This window comes from Trachinotus anak, unplaced genomic scaffold (assembly GCF_046630095.1).
Source record: "Trachinotus anak isolate AG129_WGS33_773 ecotype Australia unplaced genomic scaffold, CSIRO_AGI_Tana_v1 ptg000009l, whole genome shotgun sequence".
Classification (NCBI taxonomy): Eukaryota; Metazoa; Chordata; class Actinopteri; order Carangiformes; family Carangidae; genus Trachinotus; species Trachinotus anak.
Window position 1 is genome coordinate 10,155,834 of NW_027273860.1, and position 26,479 is coordinate 10,182,312.

The window sequence follows — 26,479 nt, forward strand, 5'->3', positions numbered from 1 at the left end:
AGCTACTTGCTCACATAAACCACACTAAACTGCCTCCTAACAGTCAGTTCACACTAGTGGAAAAGAACGCTGTGGAGCAATGAATCCTTTGAAGGAAATGTTTATTAAACAAACAGAACACACATTCACACACATGTATAAAACTCCAGCTGACGGGACAGCTGGTTGTCATGGTGATGAGGCCTAAGGGTAGTTGAGCCCCCCCAGGGTGCGGCAGGTTTTCTAATAAGGCCTGAGGCTTATTCAGCTGGATACAGCGCTGGTGTTGCAGAACATCTTGATTAAAGTGATTATAGGTCATTATCCTAGATGACAGAGGATCACAGGCTACTTTTTTTTTTTTTTTTTTTAAATATTCTATCTCTACCCACAACGATGCATCCACCTGAATACAGCCCTGGATTCTACAACTGCCTAGTGAGATGAATACAGCACAGATCGCCTGTTAACAGTTGCAGTACCATTCTCCCCGCGGGAGTGAAGACAACATGACCATATGAACACAGCAGTGTGTTTGTGAGTGCAGTCTGTCGAGGGACGTGGCACGATCTGGATCATTTCCCACCTGGTCAGGACAAGCGTAGTCCTGCTGGGTCTACTACAGTTCTGAATGCTTTTGGTCCTGGATTAAGCCCGGTATGGAGCGATGTACAGTAGCATGTACCAGTTCACTTTGGCCAAGGTCGTTCTCAATATAGAACATTCTGGGTGGACTCAGCATGATCTGGCCTAGCTATACCAGGCTGCCAGGCCAGGAGACCACAGTAAGCGCCACCCGGCTGCGCTGCTCCTTCAGCATGGGCACCAGAGCAGAGTGGCTCATCCCTGCTGTCGACAGGCCGTTGACTGCCACGATCATATCACCACACCTAGGATGACACCAAGAGACAAGTTGGTATGGAATATAAATAGGATCTGCAAGCTGGAGTTATGTGCCATTACAGCACAACAGCTCTACATTATGGAGCATCATATGAATACAGCTCATGTGGGATGACTGGAATATTATGAAACTTGACCAGGAAATAGTCAGTGTCAAATGTCAACAGATTTGTCTTTAATAGTACTGTATTAGGACAAAATGGAGCTCTATTCCATTTATTTATTTTATATTTATAGAATATATTCTATTCTATTTATTCTAGAGGAATAAGCTATATCAGGCCACACACACACAATTGTTAGGATTACCCGATTGTTTGTTTTGTTTTTTATGGGTTTCGTTGACATTAACAAATGTCCCACCTCTACTTTTGAGCTACACAGTAGGGTTAGCTTATCTTTTTTTAATCTACAACAGATGTCTATTTTTCTGACTTATATTCATATCATATGTTTATAGAGATGGGGTCAAACAGAATGGATTTTGGTTTATTGGTAGTTGGCTGCATTATGACGATAGATAAGAAGCTGATGACACAGTAAAAAGACCATGTCTACGACATGTATAGAAATATTGCACACATATTTTCCCACTGACTTACATGACTGCTACACAATTGCAAAACCTTACATTCATTTTTTTTGTGGTTTTAAAATGCTCAAGCCAATGGGTCCTCTATCTTGAATTGTTATACTCATCATGCAGCTGTTTCTTCTCAAAGGTCTATGGAAAATTCACTATATAAAATCTTATCTTTTTAAAATAAATAGTTAACACAGAAAAAAAAGAATTGTAAGTGGAAATGTTTCTTTTTTTCTACTTGTACTCGACTCTGTAGGAGTGGCATATCATCACGCCACTCTTATCAACTGCCAACTGGAGATCACAGTTTGGTAATGTTGATCACAACCTGGTAATTCACCACTATATCACTGCTGGCATAAGCCGGTCACATGAAGTCATGTGAAGAACAACTGATCACTCACTTGAGGCGGCCGTCGTAGTACGCAGGCGTGCCAAGGACTATGGTCTTGATAAAAAACGCCTGGTTGCCGTGGCTCTCCTCATATCCCCCAACAATACTGAAGCCCCAACTGCCAGGATGGCTCCTCCGCAGCACGATCTCATGACTACTGTGCAGGTAACTGCAAGAAAAGACAAGAGATGAGAGTGAGGGAGGGAGGACTGGACAGATAGATAAATACAAGGAATGGCTTTATCCTCCACTGAGGAAAGTTAAGAGAAAATTCTATTCTATTGTGAATCTTAAAATGTACAAAATATGGTGGAAAATATCCAGTGGAATCAAAAAAAAGTTTATTTCTTTAAATGCATTCACATCTTGCAATCTGTGAATAATTGCAGTTAAATTTACAATCTGTGCATTATTTCTCTACTTCTCTGGGATCATTTGAGGAACACACAGGGGCAAGAGAAGTACAGGAAAGGCAAGTGAAGAGGAAATGAAGGAGGAGAAATTAGGGCCGGGCAATGTGAATTACTGTCATTACAAACCTCCAGCTGACCTCAATTTACTAATATTGCAATTTTCAATTAGTGGTCACAATCCCATACAAATGAACTGAGAATAGCTGCAACAACCAATGACATTTAACCAGATGTTCAACCAACCAATTAGCTCAACATCCTGTCCAAAAGCCCATTATGTTGACCTATAATTAATTATGTCAAACAAATCGGAAATAATACAATGAAACAATATGACCAGTTATCATGATATAAATTTTAATTCATATTGTCCAGTCCAAAGAAGAATAAGGCAGCGACCTTGCATACTAACACATTCATTCAGTAAGGTCTGCTGAAGTATTTAGACATGTGGTCACAGCTCTGCATCTAAGCAGTACATCATCATTACAGTACATGTATATCCAGAATTACGGCATTATGCCTATGTGATCTCCTGTCCTCTGTATGTTACCTGGGCAGGCCCAGCCACATGACCCACGAGGGGGACCAGTTGGCATCAAAGTCACTGTCATGAGTGTGAGGCAGCAGCTCGTCATGGTCGTGCTCTTCCACCATGCTGACCTCCAGAACTCGCAGCTGGACTGAGGGCGAGGCAGCACTGGCCTTCAAGGTGCCCACGGCCTCACTGTGGCTCAGGTAAGTTAAGTCCTGCCCATTGATACTCAGCAGAACATCACCTGAAGGAGCAAGAAGACACTCCTGCTATTGATGAACTGTATATAACGTAATGTGGCTTCGCTTAAGCAACATGCAAACTGTTTTTGACTCGTATGTAATGCATATTTAACCGAGCTGAGAAGCCCACCTCGTTTGATTCGTCCATCTCTCGACAAGCAGCCATGTGGTTGGACGCTGGTCACAAAGATTGGCAGCTCCCCGCTCTTACTGCCCCTCCCTCCTGCAACAGTCATGCCCAGAGACTCATGGGGTTCCTTCTTCACAGTGATGTGTTTCTCCTTACAGCTCACACACTGGGAAAGGTCCTGTGAATATCATCACACAGAGGTGACACACACACACATGAACGTAAGCCGGGCTTATTGCAACAGAAACTGTGTCCATTTGCAGGTAAATTCCCTTCACTCTCCTTACTCTCTGTGCATGACACTAACTTTTCCTGCTGTTAAAAGCTCAGAATATGCCTCCACTAATAGTAAATAAGGGGAAAATATCAAAATAACACCAAACAATACAAATATATGTTACTGATTTGTATTTAATCTTTACCTATTAATCAAAATTATTTTTTAACAAAAACCAAGGATGATGATCGATCATGATCATTAACTTGATTCTTGCAATGCAGATGTGAATCTTAAGTTACAAGTGCTTGCTTGAAGATGTAAACAAATACAGGAAATGTGAAAATGCACTTGCAATCACAGTCCAACCCATCTCGACAACACACTAACACACACACACACACACGCATATATAAGTCCTCTCCTCACTCTGTGGGTGCTGGTGCGGGACAGGTGTATGGGCACAGGACTCGGGGTAGAGCTGTGGTTAGGCAGGAAGTGATCAAGGCAGTAGAGGTCTCTGGTGGAGTTTGATTTTGGCGGTGGGGGTGGAGTTGGTTTGCTGGGTCGGCCAATGAGCAGGTGAACTCGCTCTCCACTGGCCTAAAGAGTCAGAGTCATCAGAGTCAGTGCTTTAAAATCAAATTTCAAGTAATTTCTTTTGCTTCCTCACCCAAAAATCAATATTTTCAAAAGAAATCTAGGATAAATGAACCTGTATAATCTGCGCAGCCTGTTCCGGGGTACCGTGGCGTAGGTCCTGGTCATTAACTGCCAAAACACGGTCATTACTCCGCAGTCTGCCATCTTTTGCTGCCAGGCCTCCCTCCAACAGGTCCAACACAAACACTCCTGACTCATCCGTTCGTCGTACCAGCTTAATGCCAAGCTGCTCTGTTGAATCCCGTTTGTGTAGGGTGATTCTCAGTGTGGCGGGGCTGGACGGGGTCCCCTCAGGAGTGGAGCAGGGTGCGTGGGGAACAGCTGGAGTGGAGGAGGAAGAAGAGGGAGGCGCTCGGGAGGCACAGCGACGCTCCCTGAGCACCGTCAGCTGCAGGGTGGTGCAGGGGCGTGCCAGTGTAGAACGAGCAAAGCTGTGGGGCACGTTACTGATGTCCACATTGTTCACCTTGGGAGAGAGACATTCAAGGACATTTAAGGAAATGAAACCTGGATTAATTAATGTGCCGCCATAAACACAACACTGACCTTATGTACTATAATACTTTACTACTACTATCATACTAATATTTCTGCCTGCCTTAACAGTTACTACAACATGAATCGTAAGTGAAAACAATCACTAATTGTTAAAGCGAAGACTGAAAAACAACAAAATAATCTCTACAGTCTCTCACTTGTAGTATCTGATCCCCAGCCAGCAGCCTCCCGTCTCGTGCAATGACCCCGTCTCTGTACACTTCCTGAATCACAATGTTGATGAGAGGCGTCTCGTTTCCCCCAACGATGCTGATGCCCAGCTCGACATACGGGTTGGCCCGGTGGACCTCTATGGCAGTTATCTCTCCTTCAGGAAGGGAGGGCAACTTCACACAGCCTAATGGACACATAAATCGTATTACACTGCTGCATTTCAGACTTTAATTTCCACATCTTAATCATAATCTTCCCTGGATGTGATTATCCTGTCGTCTCAGATACAGCTCTTACACTCACAAGGAAGATAAACTGCAATATTCTATATGTCAGATTTCTAGCATTCAGCCCTTTGAGAAGCTGTTCAGTAAAATGGAGGAAGTGATGTCATACCCTCTTCTGCAGAGAGAGGTGGGGACTCGGGGCAGTCCCAACCAGAGGAGGTGGAGCTGACAGAGCGAAGGAGGTGGATGCAGGGATTACTGAGGGGCCGCTTCACCCTGGGGACCACGCACTCCAACCCTACCACACCTAAAGACACGGAGAGATTAAGAGATGTTTCCCTTTAGTGTTGTGTCTTATCCATCTAAACTTTATTGACTTCATTTTCAGTCTAAATATTTTGATATAGCAGTGGATCGGCTCACTGTCTTCCTCTGTGCTCTCCTCAAAGGCAGGGTTGTCGAGGCCAGCATCGTCTGTCCACATCGGCCCATTGCCACTGGCGTTATTAGGTCCAGCGGGTGGAGAGGGCGTGTGGTCCCTCAGGTCTGTCTGTGGGGGTGACCTGGGAGGGCTGGTCACCATCGCTCGCTCATCCCCACTCTCGCATCTTGGACCGTCCACGCTGGTCTGCTGACACCGCGTCCCAGGACACCTTTCACCAAGCAACAGGCGTCAGTTTGTTAGTCCATCTGACGTGTAAAGAAAATCAGGTTCAGCATCAGTTAATTTAATGTGATGAAAAAGATCCCATTAGGGAATTTCTCTTTTTGTTTGTCCCCTCCTTAAAGGAGGTCAGATTGCTGGTCACGAGTATCTGGGGGGAGTGAGAAAATACCAGAGAATATTTCTGCATGTCCTGTTTTTCGTTTGATTTAGGGCACTAAAGATTGTATATGAGGGAATATAGGGACATGAACATTTATGTGCACGACCATGTGTATATCTGTATTGCATTAGCCGTAGAAATTTTTCCCTGAAACAATAAATACATCAATATGTTTTTTTCTCCACTCAGTACATTAAAAAACTAAAATTGGGAAATCAAAACCTCCCAAAGTCAAGTGGCACTTGAGTTTGCTTGTTTTAACCAACCAACAGGTCAGAACTGCAAGACATTAAATTTAAACATTATACAAAACAGACAGAGGTGACAAGAAATCACATTTAAGAAGATGGAAAGTTGAGCATTACTTGATAAATTACTTAAAGTATTAGATAATGACATGAATCTGATGGAGGCGGGGGGATCTGTCCTGTACCACAAATAGATAGTCTTATCTAGAGAACAATTAAAAATAAACACAGACAGGCAGACTCAAGGGATCAATGTGGTCTCACCCTTAATTGACTCTGAAGTATTTACTCTAAGTGGCAGCAGTAAGCTGGTTGAATTATTTAAATGCTGCTGTTCTTCTGTTCCTACCTCCCAAGAAAAACAGGCCCCTAGAAAACAGATTACTGTCTAATGATTCTTTGCTCTTGCAATAGTCAAAACAGAAAAGGCTCAACAACGATCTTTGACCCATAGGCTTTTCCATCAAGAGCAAGAAGAACTTAATTAACATTCAAGCTCATATAGAGGATTTAATTCATGTACCTTGGTACTTAGGAACAGTGAAGGTACCTCAGCTTTCACATAAACACATCATCAGTAATAAGATCAACCAGACCACCTTGACCACCATGGCCCGGCGCGCTCATCTTTTAATCTAATGTCCAGTGTCGCGTTCCTAATCTTTACCATGGACAATGTTGACTGACAGTCACAAGGCGACAGCAGACTGTAGGCTCCTGTTACTATGTTAGACATAAGTCTGCAGGGCATGAGAACGGCAAGCCCACGCACGTGGGACTGAGGTTTAATCTTTACAAAAGAATGTCACGTTAGTCCTCACAGTGACCTCGTTTGAGCTGTCTTAAACCATCTTTACCTGTCTTCCCAACACGACATTATGTGTGCAAGTTTCAGTGAGATGCACCCATCTGCCGATGTGATTGACTAGAAGACTATTTTCAGTAAAGTTGAAATGGGCTGCAGCTATGAAATACTGAACCTTAGTTCTGAGGGCATTAGTTTTGGATAAAAGAAAGGCTACAAAAGAGTTCGGTGACTCTGTATTTTCTTGTTTTTGGGCTATTTTTCTGACTTGGATGCACTTAAAGCACAACTATGATGAACAGATGTGTCTCTCACTAATGAAGAGTTAAATTTGTATGCATTAAAAGAAATTAAATAGGTCTTGCTGCTACAGCCACTTGGTCTGGAATGACCATTAGCATATGGTGGCTAATGTTAGCTAATGTTTGCAAACTTCAGAAAGATGTTGCCGTGTAACCAAGTCCGTTTGCTGATTTCTCTGACTTGTCTCTACTTCTTATACTGATACACTACATTTTACCACTCGCCATTATCCTTTAACTGTCTGCCATTTAGCAAAAGATACATGGTCTCACTTTAACGCCATGAAATTGGCAGTCCGACAACAGCTGACTGTGAAAAGCTTTCACCAGCTGGTTAGCGATAGCTTGTTAGTGTGAGCTTGTTAAGGAAAATCTCCTCGACTTAACCGAGGTGTTGGGCAGTCACTGGATAACAAGTCAATAAGTTAAAGTCAAATCACCAGTGGATAGTTCCTTAGCAACAGACGCCACCTTAAGAAATTCAGTCACATAGATGTCTGCTCCTATATCAATAACACTGACTATAATCTTGTCCCTCCCCAACTTTAGCTATTTTTTTTTTTTTTTACACATTTAAAACATGTTTTGACTAAAATATCTCAGCCAAGAAAAGCAAAATAGCCTGTATGCTGTACGCTATGTAAATTCTCCAAGCACTGCTATAGTTATTTGGATGTTCTCATGACCTTACATTACCTCAAGTCATTGAACAACTGGCAACAACATCCTTTTTTGGTTTTCCCTTTCAATGCTGATGCATAGACAAATACACACACGCACCCATTATCTTCTATTTCTATACAGCGCAGGGCAACAAAGAAGGCAAGGAAGAGAGCAAGGAGGACAGTAAAATAAAAGGCAGACAAAAGAAAAAATATGAAAGGAAAATGCCATTTTATCATCCTAAGTCATGCTGACCTCACATCCCACTGTGCTCAACTCACCACAGGCCAGGGTTGCCCTTGGCTGTCTCACAGAAGAAATGGTTGAAAAGGTCTCTGGAGTTAAAGTTGCTCAACATGTTTGCAGAATGAGAACTCGGAGCTCCTGGTCGGCAAACCCATGACTGTGATAGGGAACCACTAATCCCTCGTCACATGACCTACAGCCCAATAATCCCCTCAGGGTCTCACAGCACCTGGTCCAAATGGGCCAAAAGCCAAAGTGTGTGGACTGGGGTAAACCTTTAAGGTTAAGGATGGCGGGAAAGTTTAACTAATCTAGACGAAGATTAATGATGTCTCCAAATGTTCCTGGCAGAAACAAGCCAATCATGAGGGATGGTTGGCATTATTTATAATCAGTCACATACTTTTATATATTAATAGGTGACTTATTTAGCCATAAATTGTCAAAAAATTGAGCAAAAAAACAGTTACAATTTCCGAGAGTCTAAAGTGATGTCTTCAAATTGCTTGTTTTGTCCAACCAACCATTCAAAACCCAAAAGTATTAGATTTACGACCATAGAGAACAAAGCAAACCAGTGAATATTCACTCCTGCAAACCTAGAAACTGCTAATTTATGGCACTTATGCTTTAAAAATTACTTAAATAATTAACATACTTAACTGGGACTAAACAGATGGCCTATCTTTGCTTGTCATCTGACTGACTCCAACACAAGTACAATAAAGCTGTATTACCTGGAGAAAGCTTAGGAAAACCTGCCTGTCATGCACTTGTAGTATTTAATCACACTAGGCAAGTATCCATCTATTATGTCTGTGTGTAAGCTTTGTTACCGGTGTTTGAGGTGTGCCTCCAGGTCACATCGTGGCATGCTGAGGGAGCAGACTGGGGTCAAAGGGCAGGACACGGACAGCTTGTCCAGCAGCTTGTGAACCAGTATGCTGGATCTGCGGCACGCCTGGAGCTGTAGCCGCGTCCTGTCCAGAGGGCAGAAGTCCCTCTCCTGGAGGAAGCTACGCAGGCAGCGGGCGCAGAAGGTGTGTCCACATGGTGTGTCAAGTGGCTGCACCAGCGGCTGCAGGCAGATGTGGCACACCAGGTCATCGTCCACTTCCAGACGGTAGTTGTATAGGTGGTTCTCCCAGTTGCGGTGGATCTGGCCACACTCAGGGCACAGAGCCTCCAGCGCTGGCTCCACCGGCCCAGCTAGACCCACCTCACAGCCTGGGCTGCCCATCTCTGCTCCTTCAACACAACTCAGCTTTGGCACAAATGACTCCAGTGGGGCTGCAGCGTTGGGAAGGGGCACAGACACTCCTATCCCATAAGCTTCAGAGGATGTAAAGGCTGCAGAGAGGACAGATGCCCCCCAGTGGCTGATGGCACATCACCCTGCAGGTCAGGGGGCAGAGCAAGAGGGTTAAACAGCTGTTTCAGAAAAACAACAAGTGTCTGATTATGTGCTCGTGCATTTATTCCTGTGGCAAATGCTTTGTGCACGTGGGCCCACGTGTCTGCATGAGATCGAGAGTGACACTGTGTGTGTGTGTGTGTGTGTATGTCTATGCATGTGTGTGTCAGTGAGTGTGCTGAGATTATGTATTGCTGCTCCTGTCCACTAATCTGGCAGTATAATCTCTCTTTTGCTCTCGCCTGTTGCAATCTTCCAATTCCACAGAGAGGGAATTATCTGGGATTGAGGCAGAGAGAGGATACAGATCAGAGAAAGTGGGATTGGGAAAGCAACAGAGAGGGAAAATAGTACCAGAAAGAGGAAGAAAAGAGCAGAGGCAGAGCAAGAAAGAAGAAAAAGAGACAGGAAGAGAGGTGTTAGAGATTAACGGGATGTGAAATGTCTGAGAGGCATAAAACAAAAAAAGAAAATAAGACGAGGAGGCGATGAGAGGGAGCAGCAAAGCAGTGAAGTCCATGAAAGAGAAAAAACAAAAAAAAGGAAGAGGAAGAAACTAGTAGGAATTCTTGAAACATTCCCCTCGGCGAACTTGATATTTTTGGTTCGGGCCACACACAGTAGATGCACTCAGTCTCCTCTGCAACAGAAAGAGAACATGCCTGAAGCAAAGTCTTGAAATATAGCACTCCACCGAGCAGAGTGAGTCCCCAGAGCTAATGCACTCTGTATGCACTGATCATTTCCACAGTGTTTCACATCCAAAGCCATTCAGACCTTCAGCTCCTCAATTAGCCAAGCCCCTGTGGGCCTGATGCTATCAGCGGACAGCAGAGGGCGTGCCTCAGCTCACAGCAGGCCAGCCAAGCCACAGTGACTACCTGCCTCTGTTCCAGCGAGGGTCTGCTCCTGTCTCCATGACGACCTGGAGCCTGTTCTGTTCAGTGGGGCTTGACATTCAGAGTGTAGCCGGAGAAGGATGCAGAGGAGCCACACAACAGATGCACTTCTCTCAGCAGGATGCTCTGCTCCTCCCTGGTACAGCCTGAACGCCTGTCAGACAGCACAGACGATGACGAGAGCCCCTTGGTTCCTTTTTTGCTTCTTTTTTCGTCTCGTCTCTGTGTCTACCCATTTCCGTGACAACCTGTCTCTCCTGTCTCCTTGGCTACCGGACCGGTAGTTACTTATTTCAGCCTCCTTTAAGTACGTGCTCCTGTCTGTGTGTGACTGGCTGCTTCTGTCTCTATCCCGCAGCTGGACATGAATTAATCATGAGGACACAAGGCTTCTCTGTTCCTATAACAAAGCTGTGACATCACCACATCACACACACACTCACACACACAGACTTGTAGACATGCAAGCATAAGTCTACACAAGCAAAACCAAACACACACATATACATCATGCACAAAAGCTTTTGAGGTACCAGATCCTGCAAATAGCCTTTATCAATAAGTAAAGTCTTCAGGTTTTCACTGTGGCAGCAGTTTAGAGCCTCGTCCATGAAAAGCACTTAAATCTATTTTAATCATAGCTGGACTCTGTAGCAACAGATTCCTTTACACAAGTCACATGAAGACTGGCAAATGCTTGTGAAATATCTTTCTTTTAATCTCAGTGTGTGTGTGTGTGTGTGTGTGTGTATATGTGTGTGTGCGCATGTCTGTGTGAGAGTCCAAGGCCATGCTGTTATTGTCATTGCACTGCTTTCTATATTAATAAATAACAGTCTTGGCCCTGCACCTGTCTGCTCATTTTTCATTTTTCAGAGATGACAATCTAATCTTACAACACAGGACAAGCCATGGACTTCCTCACATGCAGGAATGACATTTTCAAATAAGATGGGATGATGTTTTAGGCCACAGATTTAAAATCTCAGGTCCTGTCGGCTTAGCCTACATTTTCATAAAACCCCACCTCATCGTCTCTTATCTTAAAAAAAAATCCAGAAAGGCTGTTAGCCACTTGGAAGAACAGGCCTGCTGCTGTTCTGCAAGGTCTGTTGCAATAGGCTGCTTTTTTCACAACAGTCAGACAGACATGCAATGATAACAACAAAAACAGACACTGATTTAATTGAGATTTGTAATCATTTTTTCAGTTGTCATGGCCCTAATTTACCTTGGCAACGCACCAACTGCAGTGTCATGATCTATAAGCAAACCCGTAAGCGTTGAACACATATGATTAGACAGGAGCATTTTTTTAATCATTGCTCCCATCTGTCTGACTCCATCCCACCCCTCCACAAGCGGAAAAGCCAGGACAGATGAAGCGACAATGGCAATATCAATGCAAAGCCAGCCACACACTGACACCGTTCATACAGGCAGTGAATATATGCAGATGTAATATTACCTAATCTTGCTGCTCCTCCGCGCCGCGCACTCCGGCCCCAAAAAGGGGGACGATTATTAGCTGCGGGACCTCAATCACGCATTCACCGCAACGGACCGTTCCGCAAACCCGCACGAAAACGCCCCCGTGCCTTTGGCGGCGCTGGCCCCGCCCACTGCTGTCCGTCAACGAGTAGGGGCGGGGCCTGTGGCTGTCAATCCGGAGCAAAATTACGAGTGGCTGCCATACGGCCTGCTCAAAATAATAATAATAATAATAATAATAATAATAATAATAATAATAATAATAATTCATTATTAGTTACTGTTTTAGATACATATCTTGCTATGTTGCATTTTCTCCACAAATTTAAGGTTGCACATTAGTTTTTTGTTTTGTTTTTTGTCATGGTTATTCTATGTCAAGGTTAATAGTTATGTTGTACTGCCACAAACAAGTGTACAATAGGCTAAATGGCTAGAAAGTTATCATGAGGGTGAGGTAGGTATGATTATGCCAGTGTGGCCGTCCAAACCACACACTTGACATTTGTGTAGTGCATGTGCAAAAGCCAAGGGTGGGAGTTGCTCAATGGTCACACAGCAACAACACCATCATGGATAAACCTCCTGAATCTCAGTCTGAGGAAGAATCAACATGGTCATACTTAAGCCATTATTGTACATAAAACCAAAGCTGACATTCATTGCACTTTTCCATGAGTAGTACTTTTTTTTTTTTGCTATAATTTCATTAATTGCATATTGTCAATTTGCCCTTTTTTTTGCACAGTACTTTCAATGTTGCTTTAGTTAACCAAAGTAGATTTCTCCCCATGGAAGCTTTGCTGTAGTTCACTTTTTTCTAGTGTAAAGTAATTGTTAGCTTGCAAAGTTATGCTTTCAAAGTAGATTCCCTACCACTGTACAATATGAAGCAATGATACAGATTAAACTGCCCAAATAATATTGTATATAAAGTAGTTAAACTTAGCTCCACCTCCACCAACATTATTATCACCAACTATAAATGCATAGTGCATAATGGGCTCTTAATTTTGAGACTTGAAGCCCATGTTGTTGGATTTGTTTTTACTTAAGTACTTGCTTATGTGCTTTCAGAAACAGTCAGGCATCGAAGAGGACAGCTAAAAAACCCAGGGTCCTCCGCCGAAGGACCTCTCAGAGAGGTAAACAAAAAGGAGGTTACGTTAATTAACCTGCAAACATTGATTTTAGATTAATTAACTGTGTTGCAATATTACACTGTAGGTTGCTACGTGTAATTGCTTGCGACGCGATGGCAGAGGATAACGAGCTGGAAAAGTACGTAACATTTTTGTTGTTTAGTTAATTAACGTATCCGGCTGCTGTTCGCACACACTTGTAGCTAGCTTTCCTCCAAACCCGTAGCACCCGTCCATTAGCAGGGAAGGATATTTTTGGTCGGCAGCTGTTCTGCTTATTACGTTGTAAGACAAGTGTGAGTGTGTAGTGGTTGTAAGGAAACCCTGCCACTATAATAGATACCATTAGCTGCCGGCGCTGTGTGGTTAAAGGTCGGCTAAATCAGTGTCTCCTCTGCTGAGGCTCTGCTGATTCAGCAGCTGGGGTCAAACCAGGACACTGCCGCTCACTAATGATTCATTTTCTCCTCTACTCAGTGCATCACTATGTTTACTCTTACTTAATTGGATTATTCTCCCATTGGCTCTCCTTTAAGGTTTTGTGCCATCTTTGTCATCAACTTCTCCCCATTTCCTGATGTTTTTTCTTTATTTGTCCATTTAGGCGTGCGGTAGAGGAGCTCCTCAGGGAGACTGACAGGGCTCGGGTGAGAGCAGAGACCATGGGCCCTGGAGGATGGTGAGCACTAGGTTTGACATGTCATCTGTAGCAGCCTGCACACATTTGTCATTTGTGGACCTTTAACTGCTACTTATCATCTTAGCTGTACTTGCACAGAGGCAATATTTGCTTGTTGAGTGTGCAGCCTACTTGTGTTTAGATTTAGTCTGTGCACAGTTTGCCCTGTTTCTATGCTATATTCTCAGCTATGTTTTTTTTGTGTAGATTCCCATGAGCTACTGTGACAACAAGCAGCAGCTCCTCCTCTTGGGGTCCACATGAATGTATTTACATTTCTTCAGTGAAAAATGGTACATGCTCACAATAAGACTCAACAATATTAATGACAAACAGTGAAATAAACAACACAAGAACTAAAGTGATAAAAGTTTCTCCAGAGAACTGAAATATTTTTAAATGAACAATTTATATCCTCTGACAAAAAGTGGAAGGGATAGCTTCTCTCCATTAAAATCCTCTCAGATCAAAACCAGTATATTTAGCCACTCCACTTCTTGTCTAAAAAAAATACAATCTTAATGTTTTATTGTATATTTCTACAGTTTAATAACTAGAAATAAAGTCCATGCCATCATTGTTGGATAATGAACTGTTCTCAGTGTGTCAGTACTGTATCACATCACTATGTTTGAGCTCTTTTGCAGTTCCATTAATGGGTTTCTTATACTGAAATATACGTTTCTGATCCTCCTATATGGTACTAGATAAGTGAAATGTTACCAGTTACAGTTTACTAATGTTTTTCCAAATTGTCATTGTTTTTAATTATTGGCTATCCCCCAAGATGTCCTCATAATGATAATGATAAATGTTGAGATATTTTAATTTAACAGTAATCCTAGCCAGAGGCATTGTTTATTTAAGTGTGTTAACTATTTTGTCCTGATGATTGTGTAATTTTGAATAATCAAACAAAATTAAAATGCTTGCTATCAAGCTTTATTTATTCAGGAAGTCTCCTTAACATCAAAATTTCCTTTACAAAAGAGACCAGAGGACAAATTACACATGTGCAACTTCAAAATCAGATTATTCATAATTCTTCATGCAAAGAAGTTATCATCACACACGCACAGACACTAATCAAAGCAGTCAAAAAAAAAGTTACAAATATCAATAAGTAGAATTTTAAAGTCCCTCAAAGAACTGAGCATCTTCTAGTTCATTTAGTGCTGCAGTTCATTTCAGTGGTATAGTGTACAGTACTGGAAACCAACCTTTCCCAGTTCAGATATAGCATGAGCAGGGCCATAGGCAGGATTTTTTTAAATGCTGAATTTATGAATCTAAATCCCCCAACTTGGGCACCCAAGTCTGCTTTTGTTTTTTTTAATGTTTCATGTAACTTTTAATTTGGTTTGTGTGTATTGTATTTTCTAATGTGAATTTAAACACGTCTAAAAGCTTTAAATTAAAAATAAGAATTTTTGGAGAAATGACATTACATTCACTTTTACCCAAAGTGACTTACAAGTGAGGGACAAAACTAAAACTTATGTGCAGTAGGAGGCCTTGATGTAAGGAATAAATACGACATCTATTCAATAAGTGCAAGGAGATCAGTGAAGAAATGCACTGAGAGTGCCTTGTAAGCGCTATATAGGCACGTTAGAGGAGGAGATGGGTCTTCATGAGATTCTTGAAGATATAGAGGGATGCCTCTTTTGTTCCACCATCAGGGAATACTGAGTTGAACTGACATACTGAATCGTTTGTTTATTTGTTGGCCTGAAAGTAGTCCAATTATGTTTAAGTACTGGAATCAACCTGTAAAATACCCATAGTGTAACTAAGTCTAGGTTGCTGTAATCCCCAGATTCTTTGGACAAAATGCAGGGGCCACAGCCTAAATGTCCTCAATGACTTATTTATGAAAACACAGGTGTGCTGCTGCCCTCTAGATGCTAGTGATCACATCCTTTGGTTTCTCTTTTCATTGAGATAAGTCCAACAACATGGTGTGTCACACTGTCAGACATCAGAGTTAAAAGCTTTGTTCACTTCTTTTGTTAGGTTGAAGTGTCCCCTGCGGAGCACCAACAAACGCTTCCTCCTCAACACCCTACGGTCCACCGGCCTTCAGCGGCGCCCCAGTGAGCCCAGAGGACACGCCAGACACCCGCGGCGTCAAAGCAGCGAGACCCCGGACAGAAGCCGCGACCACAGCAGGTCACCTCCCAGGGACCATAAGAGCAATGGAGGTCACACAGACCAAAAAAATCATCATCACAGGGACAGCCGGAGTAATACAGACAAGAAAGAGGACAGAGACAAAGAGAGGAGTCACAGACACAGAGACAGGAGACGTGGGGAAGATGGACAGAAAAGACAGTGACCGCATGAATGAAGGACTTCTGTTCATTCAGGTCATTCCCTTTCCAGGGAACACAGAGGTGGTCACTCTTCTGTTCTTTGACAGAGCTGCTGGAATCCTGTTCACCTGGCATGCTAGAAGAAGCCAGAAAAAACAAACTGAGTTAACTTTTTAATAATTAATTTTTTTTTTTTTTTAATTGCTCACACATCCAGTTGCTGCACCAAACAAGACTAGGTCAAAACCCAGTATATGTCTGGACCAAATATAGTGAATGTGTGAAATTGATGACGAAGATGGAAACTGTTCATCATATTTACGTTCTGCCTAGTGTCAGTTTCAGCACTTTATCTACTCTCTGTGCTGACATACACAGTATTTTATTACAGCCGAATCCCCAATAAAGTTGTTCTCCATTTTTTTTTTTGTTCAGCCATTTCCAAGCTGCGGCTCTGAACTGCTAAAATCTTGGTTTTATATCCACAACATCGTCTGACAAAATCACTTAAGTTAAAGACACAGACAGTTTTTTTGGCAATATTTACTTTTAAAATGAACACTCGGAGAAAAAGTTAGAAGCAACAGAATATCTTTCTTATTTTGTCTCACACAGTTTTTCTGTATTTCCTCAAAAATGGAGCAGGAGCTTTATTTACCTCAAATGCAGAGGGTAACTGGCCTTTATTTGAGGCAGGCTATGTTAAGATAAAACAAAAAATATCATCAACATTAGCGGTGAATTTGGTGATCAACCATGTAATATCAAGATGAAATTGAAAAAAAAGTCAGAGTTACATCAGTACTCAATATCTATCTGGCCTACATGGATCTAATGTTGAGGGAAAATGCAACACTGACAGTAACATTAGCTGCTAGTTTTGGCCAACATATTACTCAGATATGGCCGTACATACAATGAAAATGAAACAGTAACAGTTACATTGCTTAAGATGAAATGAAAAGAAAAATCAAAGTTACATTAGGTGGCAGGTTTGACCATTAAACATCTAATTTCCAAGGTTATAGTCAAGTTACAACTAAAGTTAGTTGCATTAGGCATTACATGACCAGTTCTCACCTCCACCTCAGCTGAAAAAGAACAACTGCTTAGCCTAATTTCTAATTAAATCTAAATTAAATCTGTCTAATTTAATTAACAATTTGTTACTTTTATCAGTAAACATAAACAGTACAAACAAGCTGTAAATTGTAATTTTCTGAACAAACTGTATGATCACTTCAAATCAGACAAATACTTATCAACACGGTATATTAAACTTATTAACCACCACAGTCGAGAAGGAAGTGTTTGACTGCCTCCCCTTCATTAAATTCTGGAGACCATGGTGAGTATGGAGGATCAAGATGCTCAGATTAAACCAATATAGCAGAAATGCATTTATTTTAAAAAAAAAAAAAAAAAAAAGTGATGGTAACTGTACCAAAAAATAACAAACTTGTCATACTGAGTGTTTCATATGCTACAGATTAGGTTCAAAACCATGAGATTTGTGCTCTCACAGTTGTGTATAGAAGTGCAAGTGACATTTGCTGCTAACTTCTGGACATTACGATTGCAAAGATAACTTCAGCTCCTCCTAAACTCTGAATATTACAAGCCTCGCCTTAGCTACTACCTCTTGGACAAAATTTTACATTACACAGTGCCAGCAACATTAGCTGCTGACTTTGGGCTTCATAAATTTAACGGTAAGATAAAATGAAAACATGTCAGTAACACGAGCTACTAATTTCTGAAATACAAGGCTCGCATGGCACCAAGTAATGCAGTGCCACTAACATTAATCAGACATTATGAGTCTAGCATTAGCTACTTCTAAAATTTTGACATTATGAGGCTAGCATTAGCTGCTACCTTTGGAAATTTCAAGGGTAGCATTAGCTAACATTTGGACATTAGGCTAACATGAGCTACAGACTTTTGGACATTACAATTACAAAGATGGCTTTAAAGCTTGTGCAGGAACTGCATGCAAACCCATGCTGTCCATTCAAGCCAAATCCACCAATAGGAACACTTCTTTCAACCATCAGTGTAGACCCCGCCCATTACATCAAGTTCAGCTTGCAAGCAAAACTTTTGGAGCAACCAAAGAGGACAGATTTGCAATCAAAACCTTTTATGGTGCAAAAAAAAGAGAGGCCTGCTTCAAAAGCAAATTTCAGAAGTCTGTGACCAAATCCAACAAAACTGGAACAGATCATTTATTTGCAGCCCTGAGACTTTTGTTGTCAGTTCATATGTTTTATTAACAAACTTGATTTTTGATTGCAATTGGAAGAAATATAACATATAACAATTTTTTATGATTGCTGTAAAAAGACACAAAATTAACTTCATAGAAATACTGCTTCAGAAATATCAATTGTCATAAATAGAATACTATTTAAATATTAATGATATACTATGTTTATGCTTAAATTTTTTAGTTGCTAAGGGGGAGAGAGCTCTGAAGGTCCTGCCAACTCTGCCTCCCCCGCCCATCTATAAGAGAGGAGGAAACGTCTCATCGCTGAGGAGTCCCACAGGTCATTTATGTGCACTGCCCGATTATGTTTGAAGGTAATTTTGGACCAGAATGTTTGAAAGCACAAAAATAACACTGAATGTAAAACGAAAACCTATAAATGATCAAATTCATCCGTAAATGAGAGGACCAAACAGTAACTGCTATTTGATTTGGAGCTGATTCTTATGACAGCACCTTCAGTACTCTTAAACACTGGGGCATGACTGAAGTTACTGATGGCTAAATTGGTGTTTTATCTACAGGCATTCTCATTAGTACCAGGGACGTCCATCATGTCCTGTGTAATCGTGAATAGGAGCTTCCAAACAATGAAATGTATTCACTAAAACTATGCCTGTAACATCTGATGTGTGCAAAATAGTGTGGGTGAGTGGGTTTGGGTGTTTCAATGTTAATGACAACATCAACATTAAATTCTAAAATAATAAAATTATTAGAATAAGCTAACTTAATGTCAGTTGTATTGCAACACTTAAGAGTTTGATGTGTAGTTAACAAGTAGGAACCAAAATAGTTCAAAATGAAAATGAACAATCAACACGTCCCTGCACATTTTGAGCCTCAGGGAGGAGATGACGTCCCAGCCCTTCATCATTATTTCAGGCCAGGACATCGAAACAGACACTTCGCTGGCAGCCGGAGGGCTTTGTTTCATGATGTTTGACATCAGTTACACCAAGCAGTGAGTAAAGTATCAACGAGCCGTTATAGCTCAGGACATAAGAACTTTTTACATTTTTTCCCCATGTCCTCCTCTCTCACATGACTCGTGGTTTTGGCGTAATTCTGTTTCACCTGCAGTTGAGGAGGTTTGATTTCAATTATAATGTCATTACCATTATTCACTGACCATAATGTTTACATAAGCCATGCTGCTGTCGCCACTGGGTAAGCACATTTTATCGTGTGTCCAACTTTTTGACATGTATATACCGCCTATCAGAAACGGTTTTGTTTGTCAAAGGAGAAAAAAAACATTTCCTGACACTCCTACTGGTGCTCAAGCCCTGCAATAAGTTGTTTAATAATCCTAAGACTAAACTCATATATAATACAGTATTTCTACTTGCTATAGTGGGGTTATCCGTACTTTTGGAAAACAGATGAACATTTGCTCAAGGCCTATCCATATTTGGCCCTGGCCCGTGTGTTTAAGGTTACACTCCTTTATGGCTCCACATCCAGGGCGTTTTATAAGCGTGGCAACTGTCAGTCTCTGTGATCACGTTTACCCATAGGTCTATTATAGCAAAGTTAAGGTGCATTACTCCTCGCTTAAGCCATTACGCAAAAGTTCTGTGTCTGTAAAGTCGTCTAAAACGCGTTTAACGCCCCTCATGCCTCATAAATCACGTTGTCCCTCTTCACTGTAGTGGGGGAATAGCTTCGGTTAACTGTTTCCTTCCTCTTTGAAACAATGATCAAATATAAACACCATTAAGCCATAGTGCAGGGGGGTTGATTTGTATAGAATTGGTTTACTTGAACTTTATTGCATCGCTGAGTGCCCCATTAAGATACCATGGAAAGTGCCGTAATTGCTTTTGAAGAACTCAGTGCAAATAGTCTATAGATACACACTATCAAGGTAAAAGCCCCGTCGTCCTGTACAGTTACCTGGAGAATAGCCATATTACACCTGTATCATAGCAGAGGCTCAAAACGTTGCGTAAAGGCGCAGGTGAGCTGGCGGGCCGTGGGGACACGCTCCGTGCGCACGCCGGTTAATTAAGTTTTGTTGCTCACTCCAACCTAATTGGTTTTACCAGGAGAGCTGTTGTTTAATGGGGCGAGCACACACAAGCTACAGGCTAATGGCCAGCAAACATGGCGAGAGTGCTGCGGCCGAAGCGAAAGCTGCAGCTCTGTGTTTGCTATTGTCAAGGGCCCACGGCGCAGGGACCGTGGGGCCACGCAGGCTAAATGGTGTTAAATGATGCATTTACAGAAGTGTAATGGGTACATTTTAAAAGTCAGAAAGGTGTAGACAGAAGAGGGACGACGTTGTGGAGATGGGCTGTGGTGTTTGAGCTTTTCATCCGAGTTTCCAAGACAACTGTCTCTCCACAGGTCTCTTATCTCGCAGGTCAACCAATGTTTGCGCCCATCCGTATCGATTTATCAGCCGCAGTGTGCAGACAAGAGCTCTATCCATATAAATTGTCGATGGCTTCATTGTTTGAGGACAATCCTACATATCCTGCACGAAAAACATGTTTCTGTCGTGCGCTCTAGACTAAGAGGGACCTCTTTAACCCATTTGTTTGTGTGAAGACAGGGTCCCACAGATTCTGTTGCTCCTGTGCGCAAACACAGGTGAATGGCAGGTACCTAAACGTTGTGGTATTTGCAGAGGGACATTGATTTACGCGCTGTTCTTTTCAATTTACTGAAAACAATCTCACAAGCCGCACAATATCCTGGAAACTGAGGGGCTATAGGTCTGCCGTTCTGAGCAAACAGTGAAACCAATGGCTTGTGCGCTGCGGAGTCACATGGTGACAGAGTGACACACCTGTGTGGAGCCGTAAGGGCCTCGCAGTTGCGCCCAGAGGCAGGTAGAGCAGAAGGTCCACGCCGAGGCAGGGCGCAGGTACGGTACATGTGCGCGCAAACGGCCCCACAGCCTCGGGTCCACGGCAGCCATGAATCGGGAAGATCATTACTACCCCTCTCAGGTTTTCAAAGATTCCTGTGCCTATCAGAGATCACAGGGTGAGGACTACAGCCACAGCCCGCCGCCTTGCCTATACATGAACAGGCAGGTCCACTCCGTCTACACACCGCCGTCCATGGGAGCCCTGGAGCAGGCCAGTCTTCCCGACATTGCCCCCTCTTACAGTCTACCCAGCTTGAGAGAGGATCCAGGTGTCCCACAGCTGCACCACCCACAGGGGCTCCAGCAGCAGGCTCTCCAGCCCGCCGCAGGTTATGGAGACTCGGGGGAACAGAGCAGATATCACCTCCCTTTCCCCTGGATGAAAACCACAAAATCCCACTCACACACCTGGAAGGGACAATGGGCAGGTAAACCCTCAAGCCGACACAGAGTCTATCAGTAAATGACATTTGTTTCAAATCACAGTGAAGAGAACCACTGAATGGAGACAAGCTGAGTGTGATTACAGGATTTGCTTCTCTTTGATAACATTGTAACTGCTTATTGAAAAAGGCTTCAATTTAAAAGACATGGATAGTTTTGTTTACAGCATTACTCTGTAGTCATAGCACTAACAAGTGAGTTTGGACTGTCTTTCTAAGGCCTGTAATGACATCATGCTCCCAACAATATGATCCTGGGTGTTTCAGTTTACCTTGTCAGTCAATTTGTAAAAGGCCCGGAAGGTCAGCGCTTGCTTTTATCAGACCTTATCGTCACAAAAAATGTGGGTTTTGTCTATTCAGAACATGTTCACAAATCGCCATATCTTAAGACATCAATGGCTGGATACTGTAGAGTGTAATAAGCTATTAAAACAACCAACTCTACCACAGTCGCTGTTGATTGATTTAGGCCTGGGGACACAAAAAGAAGAAAATACCTGTGGACTTTTATGTTAACAGTGAATTGTACAAAAAGTTTGCAGCTTAAATCTAAATGACTGAACATTTTACTTTGTGACAACAGTCTGATTTTAATGGCTTTGATTATAACAAACGGAAAATAGGCTATTTTTCTAATGGGGGGGGGGAGGTTTGCGTAAGAGAAATGTAGGTGCTAAAGGCTTCCTCTGTTAAAAATGCACCTATATAGTTCTCAGAGGTTTCTCCTATCAAGATCAAATTGAACAAACATTTCTTCTGCGTCAGTGATTTGATATACAGGACATTTTAGTATTGATCCATACTCTTTAAAATTGCTGTAGGTCACGACACTGCACTCTATAGGTTTGGTTCACTGTTGCGCACAGCTTTTGTGTTAAACTTCAGTGATAACCGTGCCGATTGATTTGTGTATTTCTTTACCAGATTATTTCAAGCAATTTTAACAACTTTTTTGAAAAAGTTAGATGATATTATATTATATTATATTATATATTAAAATGCAAAAAGTTTCTGAAACCGATCTACTATATAGCCTGCCTATCCAAAGCAGTAAAAGGTCATCATGTGCAAACACCGTTCTTAGCACCATGACAAACAGGCATTCAAGCCGAACCGTCAATGGCTAAACACGATTTTTGCTTGAATAAAAATCATTACAATTTAATAGTTACCTTGCATAATTTTACTTTCACTTTGAATCAACACAAAAAGATATTTTTTCACTGTCACATCGGTTTAACACTGAGCTATACTAGCCTCTCCTGATCTGTCTGAATATGTGAATTAAATAAAAAATATTTGAGTGGTTACTGATTTTAGGCGAAACATCAAAACAAACATTAAAAACACCAATTGATGCATGACTAATCTGCAAAATCTAAATTTAGACTAAATAGATTTTTTTTTATGTAATACGTGTTAAAGTAAGATTTTGAGGCCATCTGTAAAATACAAGTCATTCCTCAACCGAGTTAATTTACCAAACCGTGTCGGGGACTCCCAGGGTTCCCGAAGGAGGGAATCAGGAAGTCCCGACAAAATAAAGTGTAGGCGACAGTTTAGATTAGTTTGGATTTAAATATAAAATCACTTGTCTCACTCTCACTAACTTTGTCGTCTATAAACATTCTCCAGAATTCAGCCATTAAATAAATAAATAAATAAATAAAAAACTACCTCTATCATGCCGTCGCTTTTATTTCTAATACTTGATCAATGGGATGAATTTTAGATGTGGGTCACCATATGCAGGTAGCTCGGAAAATCCTACTTTTTAGTCCACAGAAAAATGACATACCAACCTATAGCCTAGCTGACCTGAACCAAAATCCTAATCTTAATCTCCAAAATAATTTACTCTATAATCTTTAGCTCCAAAATCTGCATTAAAAGTGAATCTTATGTTTTAAAAACAACAAAATTTCCTATACGGACATATTACAGCTTCAGAGTGTCCTCATCACCTGATGCTTCAACCCGAACTAAGGAAGTAGCCTATATTTTGGGTAAATCTCAAGTGAAGAAATTCCTCCTAACATTGCAAAGTTTATTTTACTGGCTATCATAAGACAAATATTCAGTGTGGTTTCTGCAGGAGCCTGCTGGAGTGGTCAAAACCCCTTGCACTTCAAAACAAACAAACAAACAAACAAACAAACAAACTGAGCTTAATGAATTTAAAACAAAACTAATAATAAGCCTTTTAACACCTTATATGCATCTCATTTGCAAAAGTGCTGGTACTAAATCTCCGTTTGTCTCCAGGGCCTTACGTGATGATGAACAAACAAACAAACAAACAAACAAACAAACAAACAAAATGAGCTTAAAACAAACCTGACAATAAGCCCTCTATGCAAAGGCTCTGGTACTGAACCTCTCTGTCTCCAGGGCCCTTCGTGATGGCGGAGGCGGAGGAGAACAAGCGCACGAGGACCGCCTACACGCGCGCGCAGCTGCTCGAGCTCGAGAAGGAGTTCCTGTTCAACCGCTACATCTCGAGGCCGCGCCGCGTGGAGCTGGCGCTGACCCTGAGCCTCACGGAGAGACACATCAAGATCTGGTTCCAGAACCGGCGCATGAAGTGGAAGAAGGAGGAGGACCGCAGGAGGGCGAGGGGGCCCGACCCGGACCAGGACTCCTCCATCACCTCCGGGGACCAGGGGGAGGCCGCGGCGGGAGGGGTCTCCTCCACGAACGGAGCTCACGCCGCCACCACGCCGCCTGTCTCCCCGCTGCAGGGTCACTCTCTCCCGCCCTCTGGGTCCAGAGAGCCCGCATAGACCCGCAGGAGGCGCCCGTCCTTCAGATTACGACCTAAAGTCATATTACAGGAAACTTATTTTTTCCAGGAAAGACGGAAGCCCAGCAGAAATATGCTTTCACCCATATTTCAAGGCAGCACCATTTGAGAGGATTTAGGCTAATTTTTTTTTTAGAAAGCCTGTGTTCATATAGGCTGCCAACAGTGGACAGAATGAAACAACCTCTCCTAAAGTTAGGGTGACAGATAGCATTATTTAAGGACTACCGCTTTAAGCCCCCTTTTTTGGATATCACAGTGTCATTTCTGAAGGGACCCATCCTTCCCGCTGCATGCTTTGAGGTTCTTGGGCACCAGGTGGCATGCTGAGACAACCAAATCACAGAGGGGACCCCCCCACAGCCCCCGTTAGAGCCAACAACATGGATTCAGTTGTACAAACTGTTGCACTGCCTTCTAACCTCAGAAACTTGAGTTGGCCTGTAGTTCACCCTCATGCCTATGAATGTGAATATGCAAATGACTGTCAGGAATATGTATTCGGAATATTATCAATGTGTATATAAACCCGCATCATGTAAATTGCAAAACTATAATCAATTTCCCCGCTGCAGGGTCGCTCTCTCTCCGCCTCTGGTTCCAGAGAGCCCGCATAGACCCGCAGGAGGCGCCCGTCCTTCAGATTACGACCTAAAGTCATATTACAGGAAACTTATTTTTTCCAGGAAAGACGGAAGCCCAACATAAATATGCTATGACCCATATTTCAAGGCAGCACCATTTGAGAGGATTAAGGCTATTTTTTTTTTTTTTTAAAAGCCTGTACGGTTCATATAGGCTGCTAACAGTGGACAGAATGAAACAACCATGTAAATATGCAAATGACTGTCAGGAATATGTATTTGGAATATTATCAGTGTGTATAAATAAACCCACATCATGTAAATTGCAAAACTATAATCAATGATCCACATATTTTATTGACGATGGATGAATTGCGCACATGATTGATTTGGAATAAAAAACAAATATCACAATGGAAGTGACAGTCTTTATATTTAATCCAAATTTAAATTAGAATAATAATAATAATTTAAAAAATCACAACTTGTTGGAAACGTCATCGAGCACGAGACCTCGGAGGCGCACGCGGCATATCTTCTTCACCTCCGCGATGCCGCGCGCCCTCTCCGCCGCGAGCTCGCTCCGGCAGCCCTCCGCGAGCTGCCGTAAAATGCTCGTGCTGTCGTTCATCCGGGCGCAGACGACGAACGGGAACCCGAACCGCTGTTTGTACTCCTCGTTCAGCCGGGCCATGCGCGAGGCCTCCGCGGGCTCCAGCGCGTGCAGCCCGGCTCGCGCCTGCTCCTCGCGCGACTCCCGGGTCAACGTGCCCCTCCGGAGGTCCCTGCCCGCGAGGTCCGGGTGACACCTGAGGACCCCCTCTTTACCTGGACACACACACACACACACACACACACACGACTGATGACCGCTCAGTTTGTTGATTATAGTCTACTGACACTTTGTTTACTCGCACTGAGTAAAAACCATTTATATGGAAGAACCGTCAAACTAAAGCTTCGTGAGAGCTGAAAGGTTTAGACCAAAGGAGCTGAAACACAAAAATAAAAAAAAACAAAAAGTGAATGAAAACGTTGGTCTGCGTCTCACCTGATTCCGGCAGAGAATCGATGAATTCACTAATAGCAGCCTCCAGAGCAGACAAGCTCACAAAGGGACGGCTCGACCACACAGCAGCTGTTATGATGGGACATTTCTCCACCACGTTGCCAAAAATATTCACAAAATCCTCATAGGGAAGAGAATTTACCGTGCTGATGTCCATCTCTATGTGGAGACACCGCTTAGTGACTGTGTTAAATGACCTTCGGACAATACTAGGGTTAATGTACTGGTGGACACACAGAACAGGCCCAGTGAAGCCCGGCTGTGGTTAATAATTTATTTTTCAGATCAACTGCCAATCATCTGATGTATGAGAAGGGGAATTTATTTAGAGAGTTTAAAGGAAATTGCAAAACTATGATCACAAGATGGTTGAGTGGATAGGGGGAAAAATCAGGT

General features: G+C 42.4%; 4 protein-coding genes across 8 annotated transcripts; 2 read left to right on the top strand and 2 right to left on the bottom strand.

The window, feature by feature from the left end:
* Positions 1-84: 84 nt before the first annotated feature.
* Positions 85-12,031, bottom strand: lnx2a (ligand of numb-protein X 2a). 3 transcript variants are annotated; one of them, XM_071485208.1, is made up of 12 exons: positions 11,870-12,031; positions 9,077-9,483; positions 8,925-8,986; positions 5,421-5,650; positions 5,167-5,304; positions 4,755-4,954; positions 4,112-4,525; positions 3,826-3,999; positions 3,180-3,357; positions 2,826-3,051; positions 1,870-2,028; positions 85-869 (listed from the first exon to the last, which is right to left on the bottom strand). In XM_071485208.1, exons 2-12 carry the CDS (start codon positions 9,326-9,328, stop codon positions 734-736), a joined length of 2,169 nt encoding a protein of 722 aa, XP_071341309.1. In that variant the 5' UTR covers positions 9,329-9,483; positions 11,870-12,031; the 3' UTR covers positions 85-733. The 3 variants fall into 3 exon arrangements, with proteins under 3 accessions (XP_071341309.1, XP_071341308.1, XP_071341310.1); XM_071485207.1 differs by having other exon boundaries at positions 8,925-9,483; XM_071485209.1 differs by lacking the exons at positions 8,925-8,986; positions 9,077-9,483; positions 11,870-12,031 and adding an exon at positions 8,124-8,507.
* Positions 12,032-12,980: 949 nt separating this feature from the next.
* LOC139625345 (protein POLR1D) lies at positions 12,981-16,451 on the top strand. The gene is made up of 4 exons (XM_071485222.1): positions 12,981-13,037; positions 13,120-13,173; positions 13,639-13,713; positions 15,730-16,451. The coding sequence occupies exons 2-4, from the start codon at positions 13,148-13,150 to the stop codon at positions 16,049-16,051; spliced, it is 423 nt and encodes a 140-aa protein (XP_071341323.1). The 5' UTR covers positions 12,981-13,037; positions 13,120-13,147; the 3' UTR covers positions 16,052-16,451.
* A 146-nt stretch (positions 16,452-16,597) lies between these two features.
* pdx1 (pancreatic and duodenal homeobox 1) lies at positions 16,598-25,428 on the top strand. Of its 3 annotated transcripts, XM_071485219.1 has the most exons (4): positions 16,598-17,376; positions 18,482-18,614; positions 21,288-21,609; positions 24,019-25,428. In XM_071485219.1, exons 2-4 carry the CDS (start codon positions 18,588-18,590, stop codon positions 24,408-24,410), a joined length of 741 nt encoding a protein of 246 aa, XP_071341320.1. In that variant the 5' UTR covers positions 16,598-17,376; positions 18,482-18,587; the 3' UTR covers positions 24,411-25,428. The 3 variants fall into 3 exon arrangements, with proteins under 3 accessions (XP_071341320.1, XP_071341319.1, XP_071341318.1); XM_071485218.1 differs by having other exon boundaries at positions 16,598-18,614; XM_071485217.1 differs by lacking the exons at positions 16,598-17,376; positions 18,482-18,614 and having other exon boundaries at positions 19,033-21,609.
* On the bottom strand, positions 25,347-26,290 carry urad (ureidoimidazoline (2-oxo-4-hydroxy-4-carboxy-5-) decarboxylase). The gene is made up of 2 exons (XM_071485220.1): positions 26,066-26,290; positions 25,347-25,842 (listed from the first exon to the last, which is right to left on the bottom strand). The coding sequence occupies exons 1-2, from the start codon at positions 26,238-26,240 to the stop codon at positions 25,493-25,495; spliced, it is 525 nt and encodes a 174-aa protein (XP_071341321.1). The 5' UTR covers positions 26,241-26,290; the 3' UTR covers positions 25,347-25,492.
* Between the last annotated feature and the right edge of the window lie 189 nt (positions 26,291-26,479).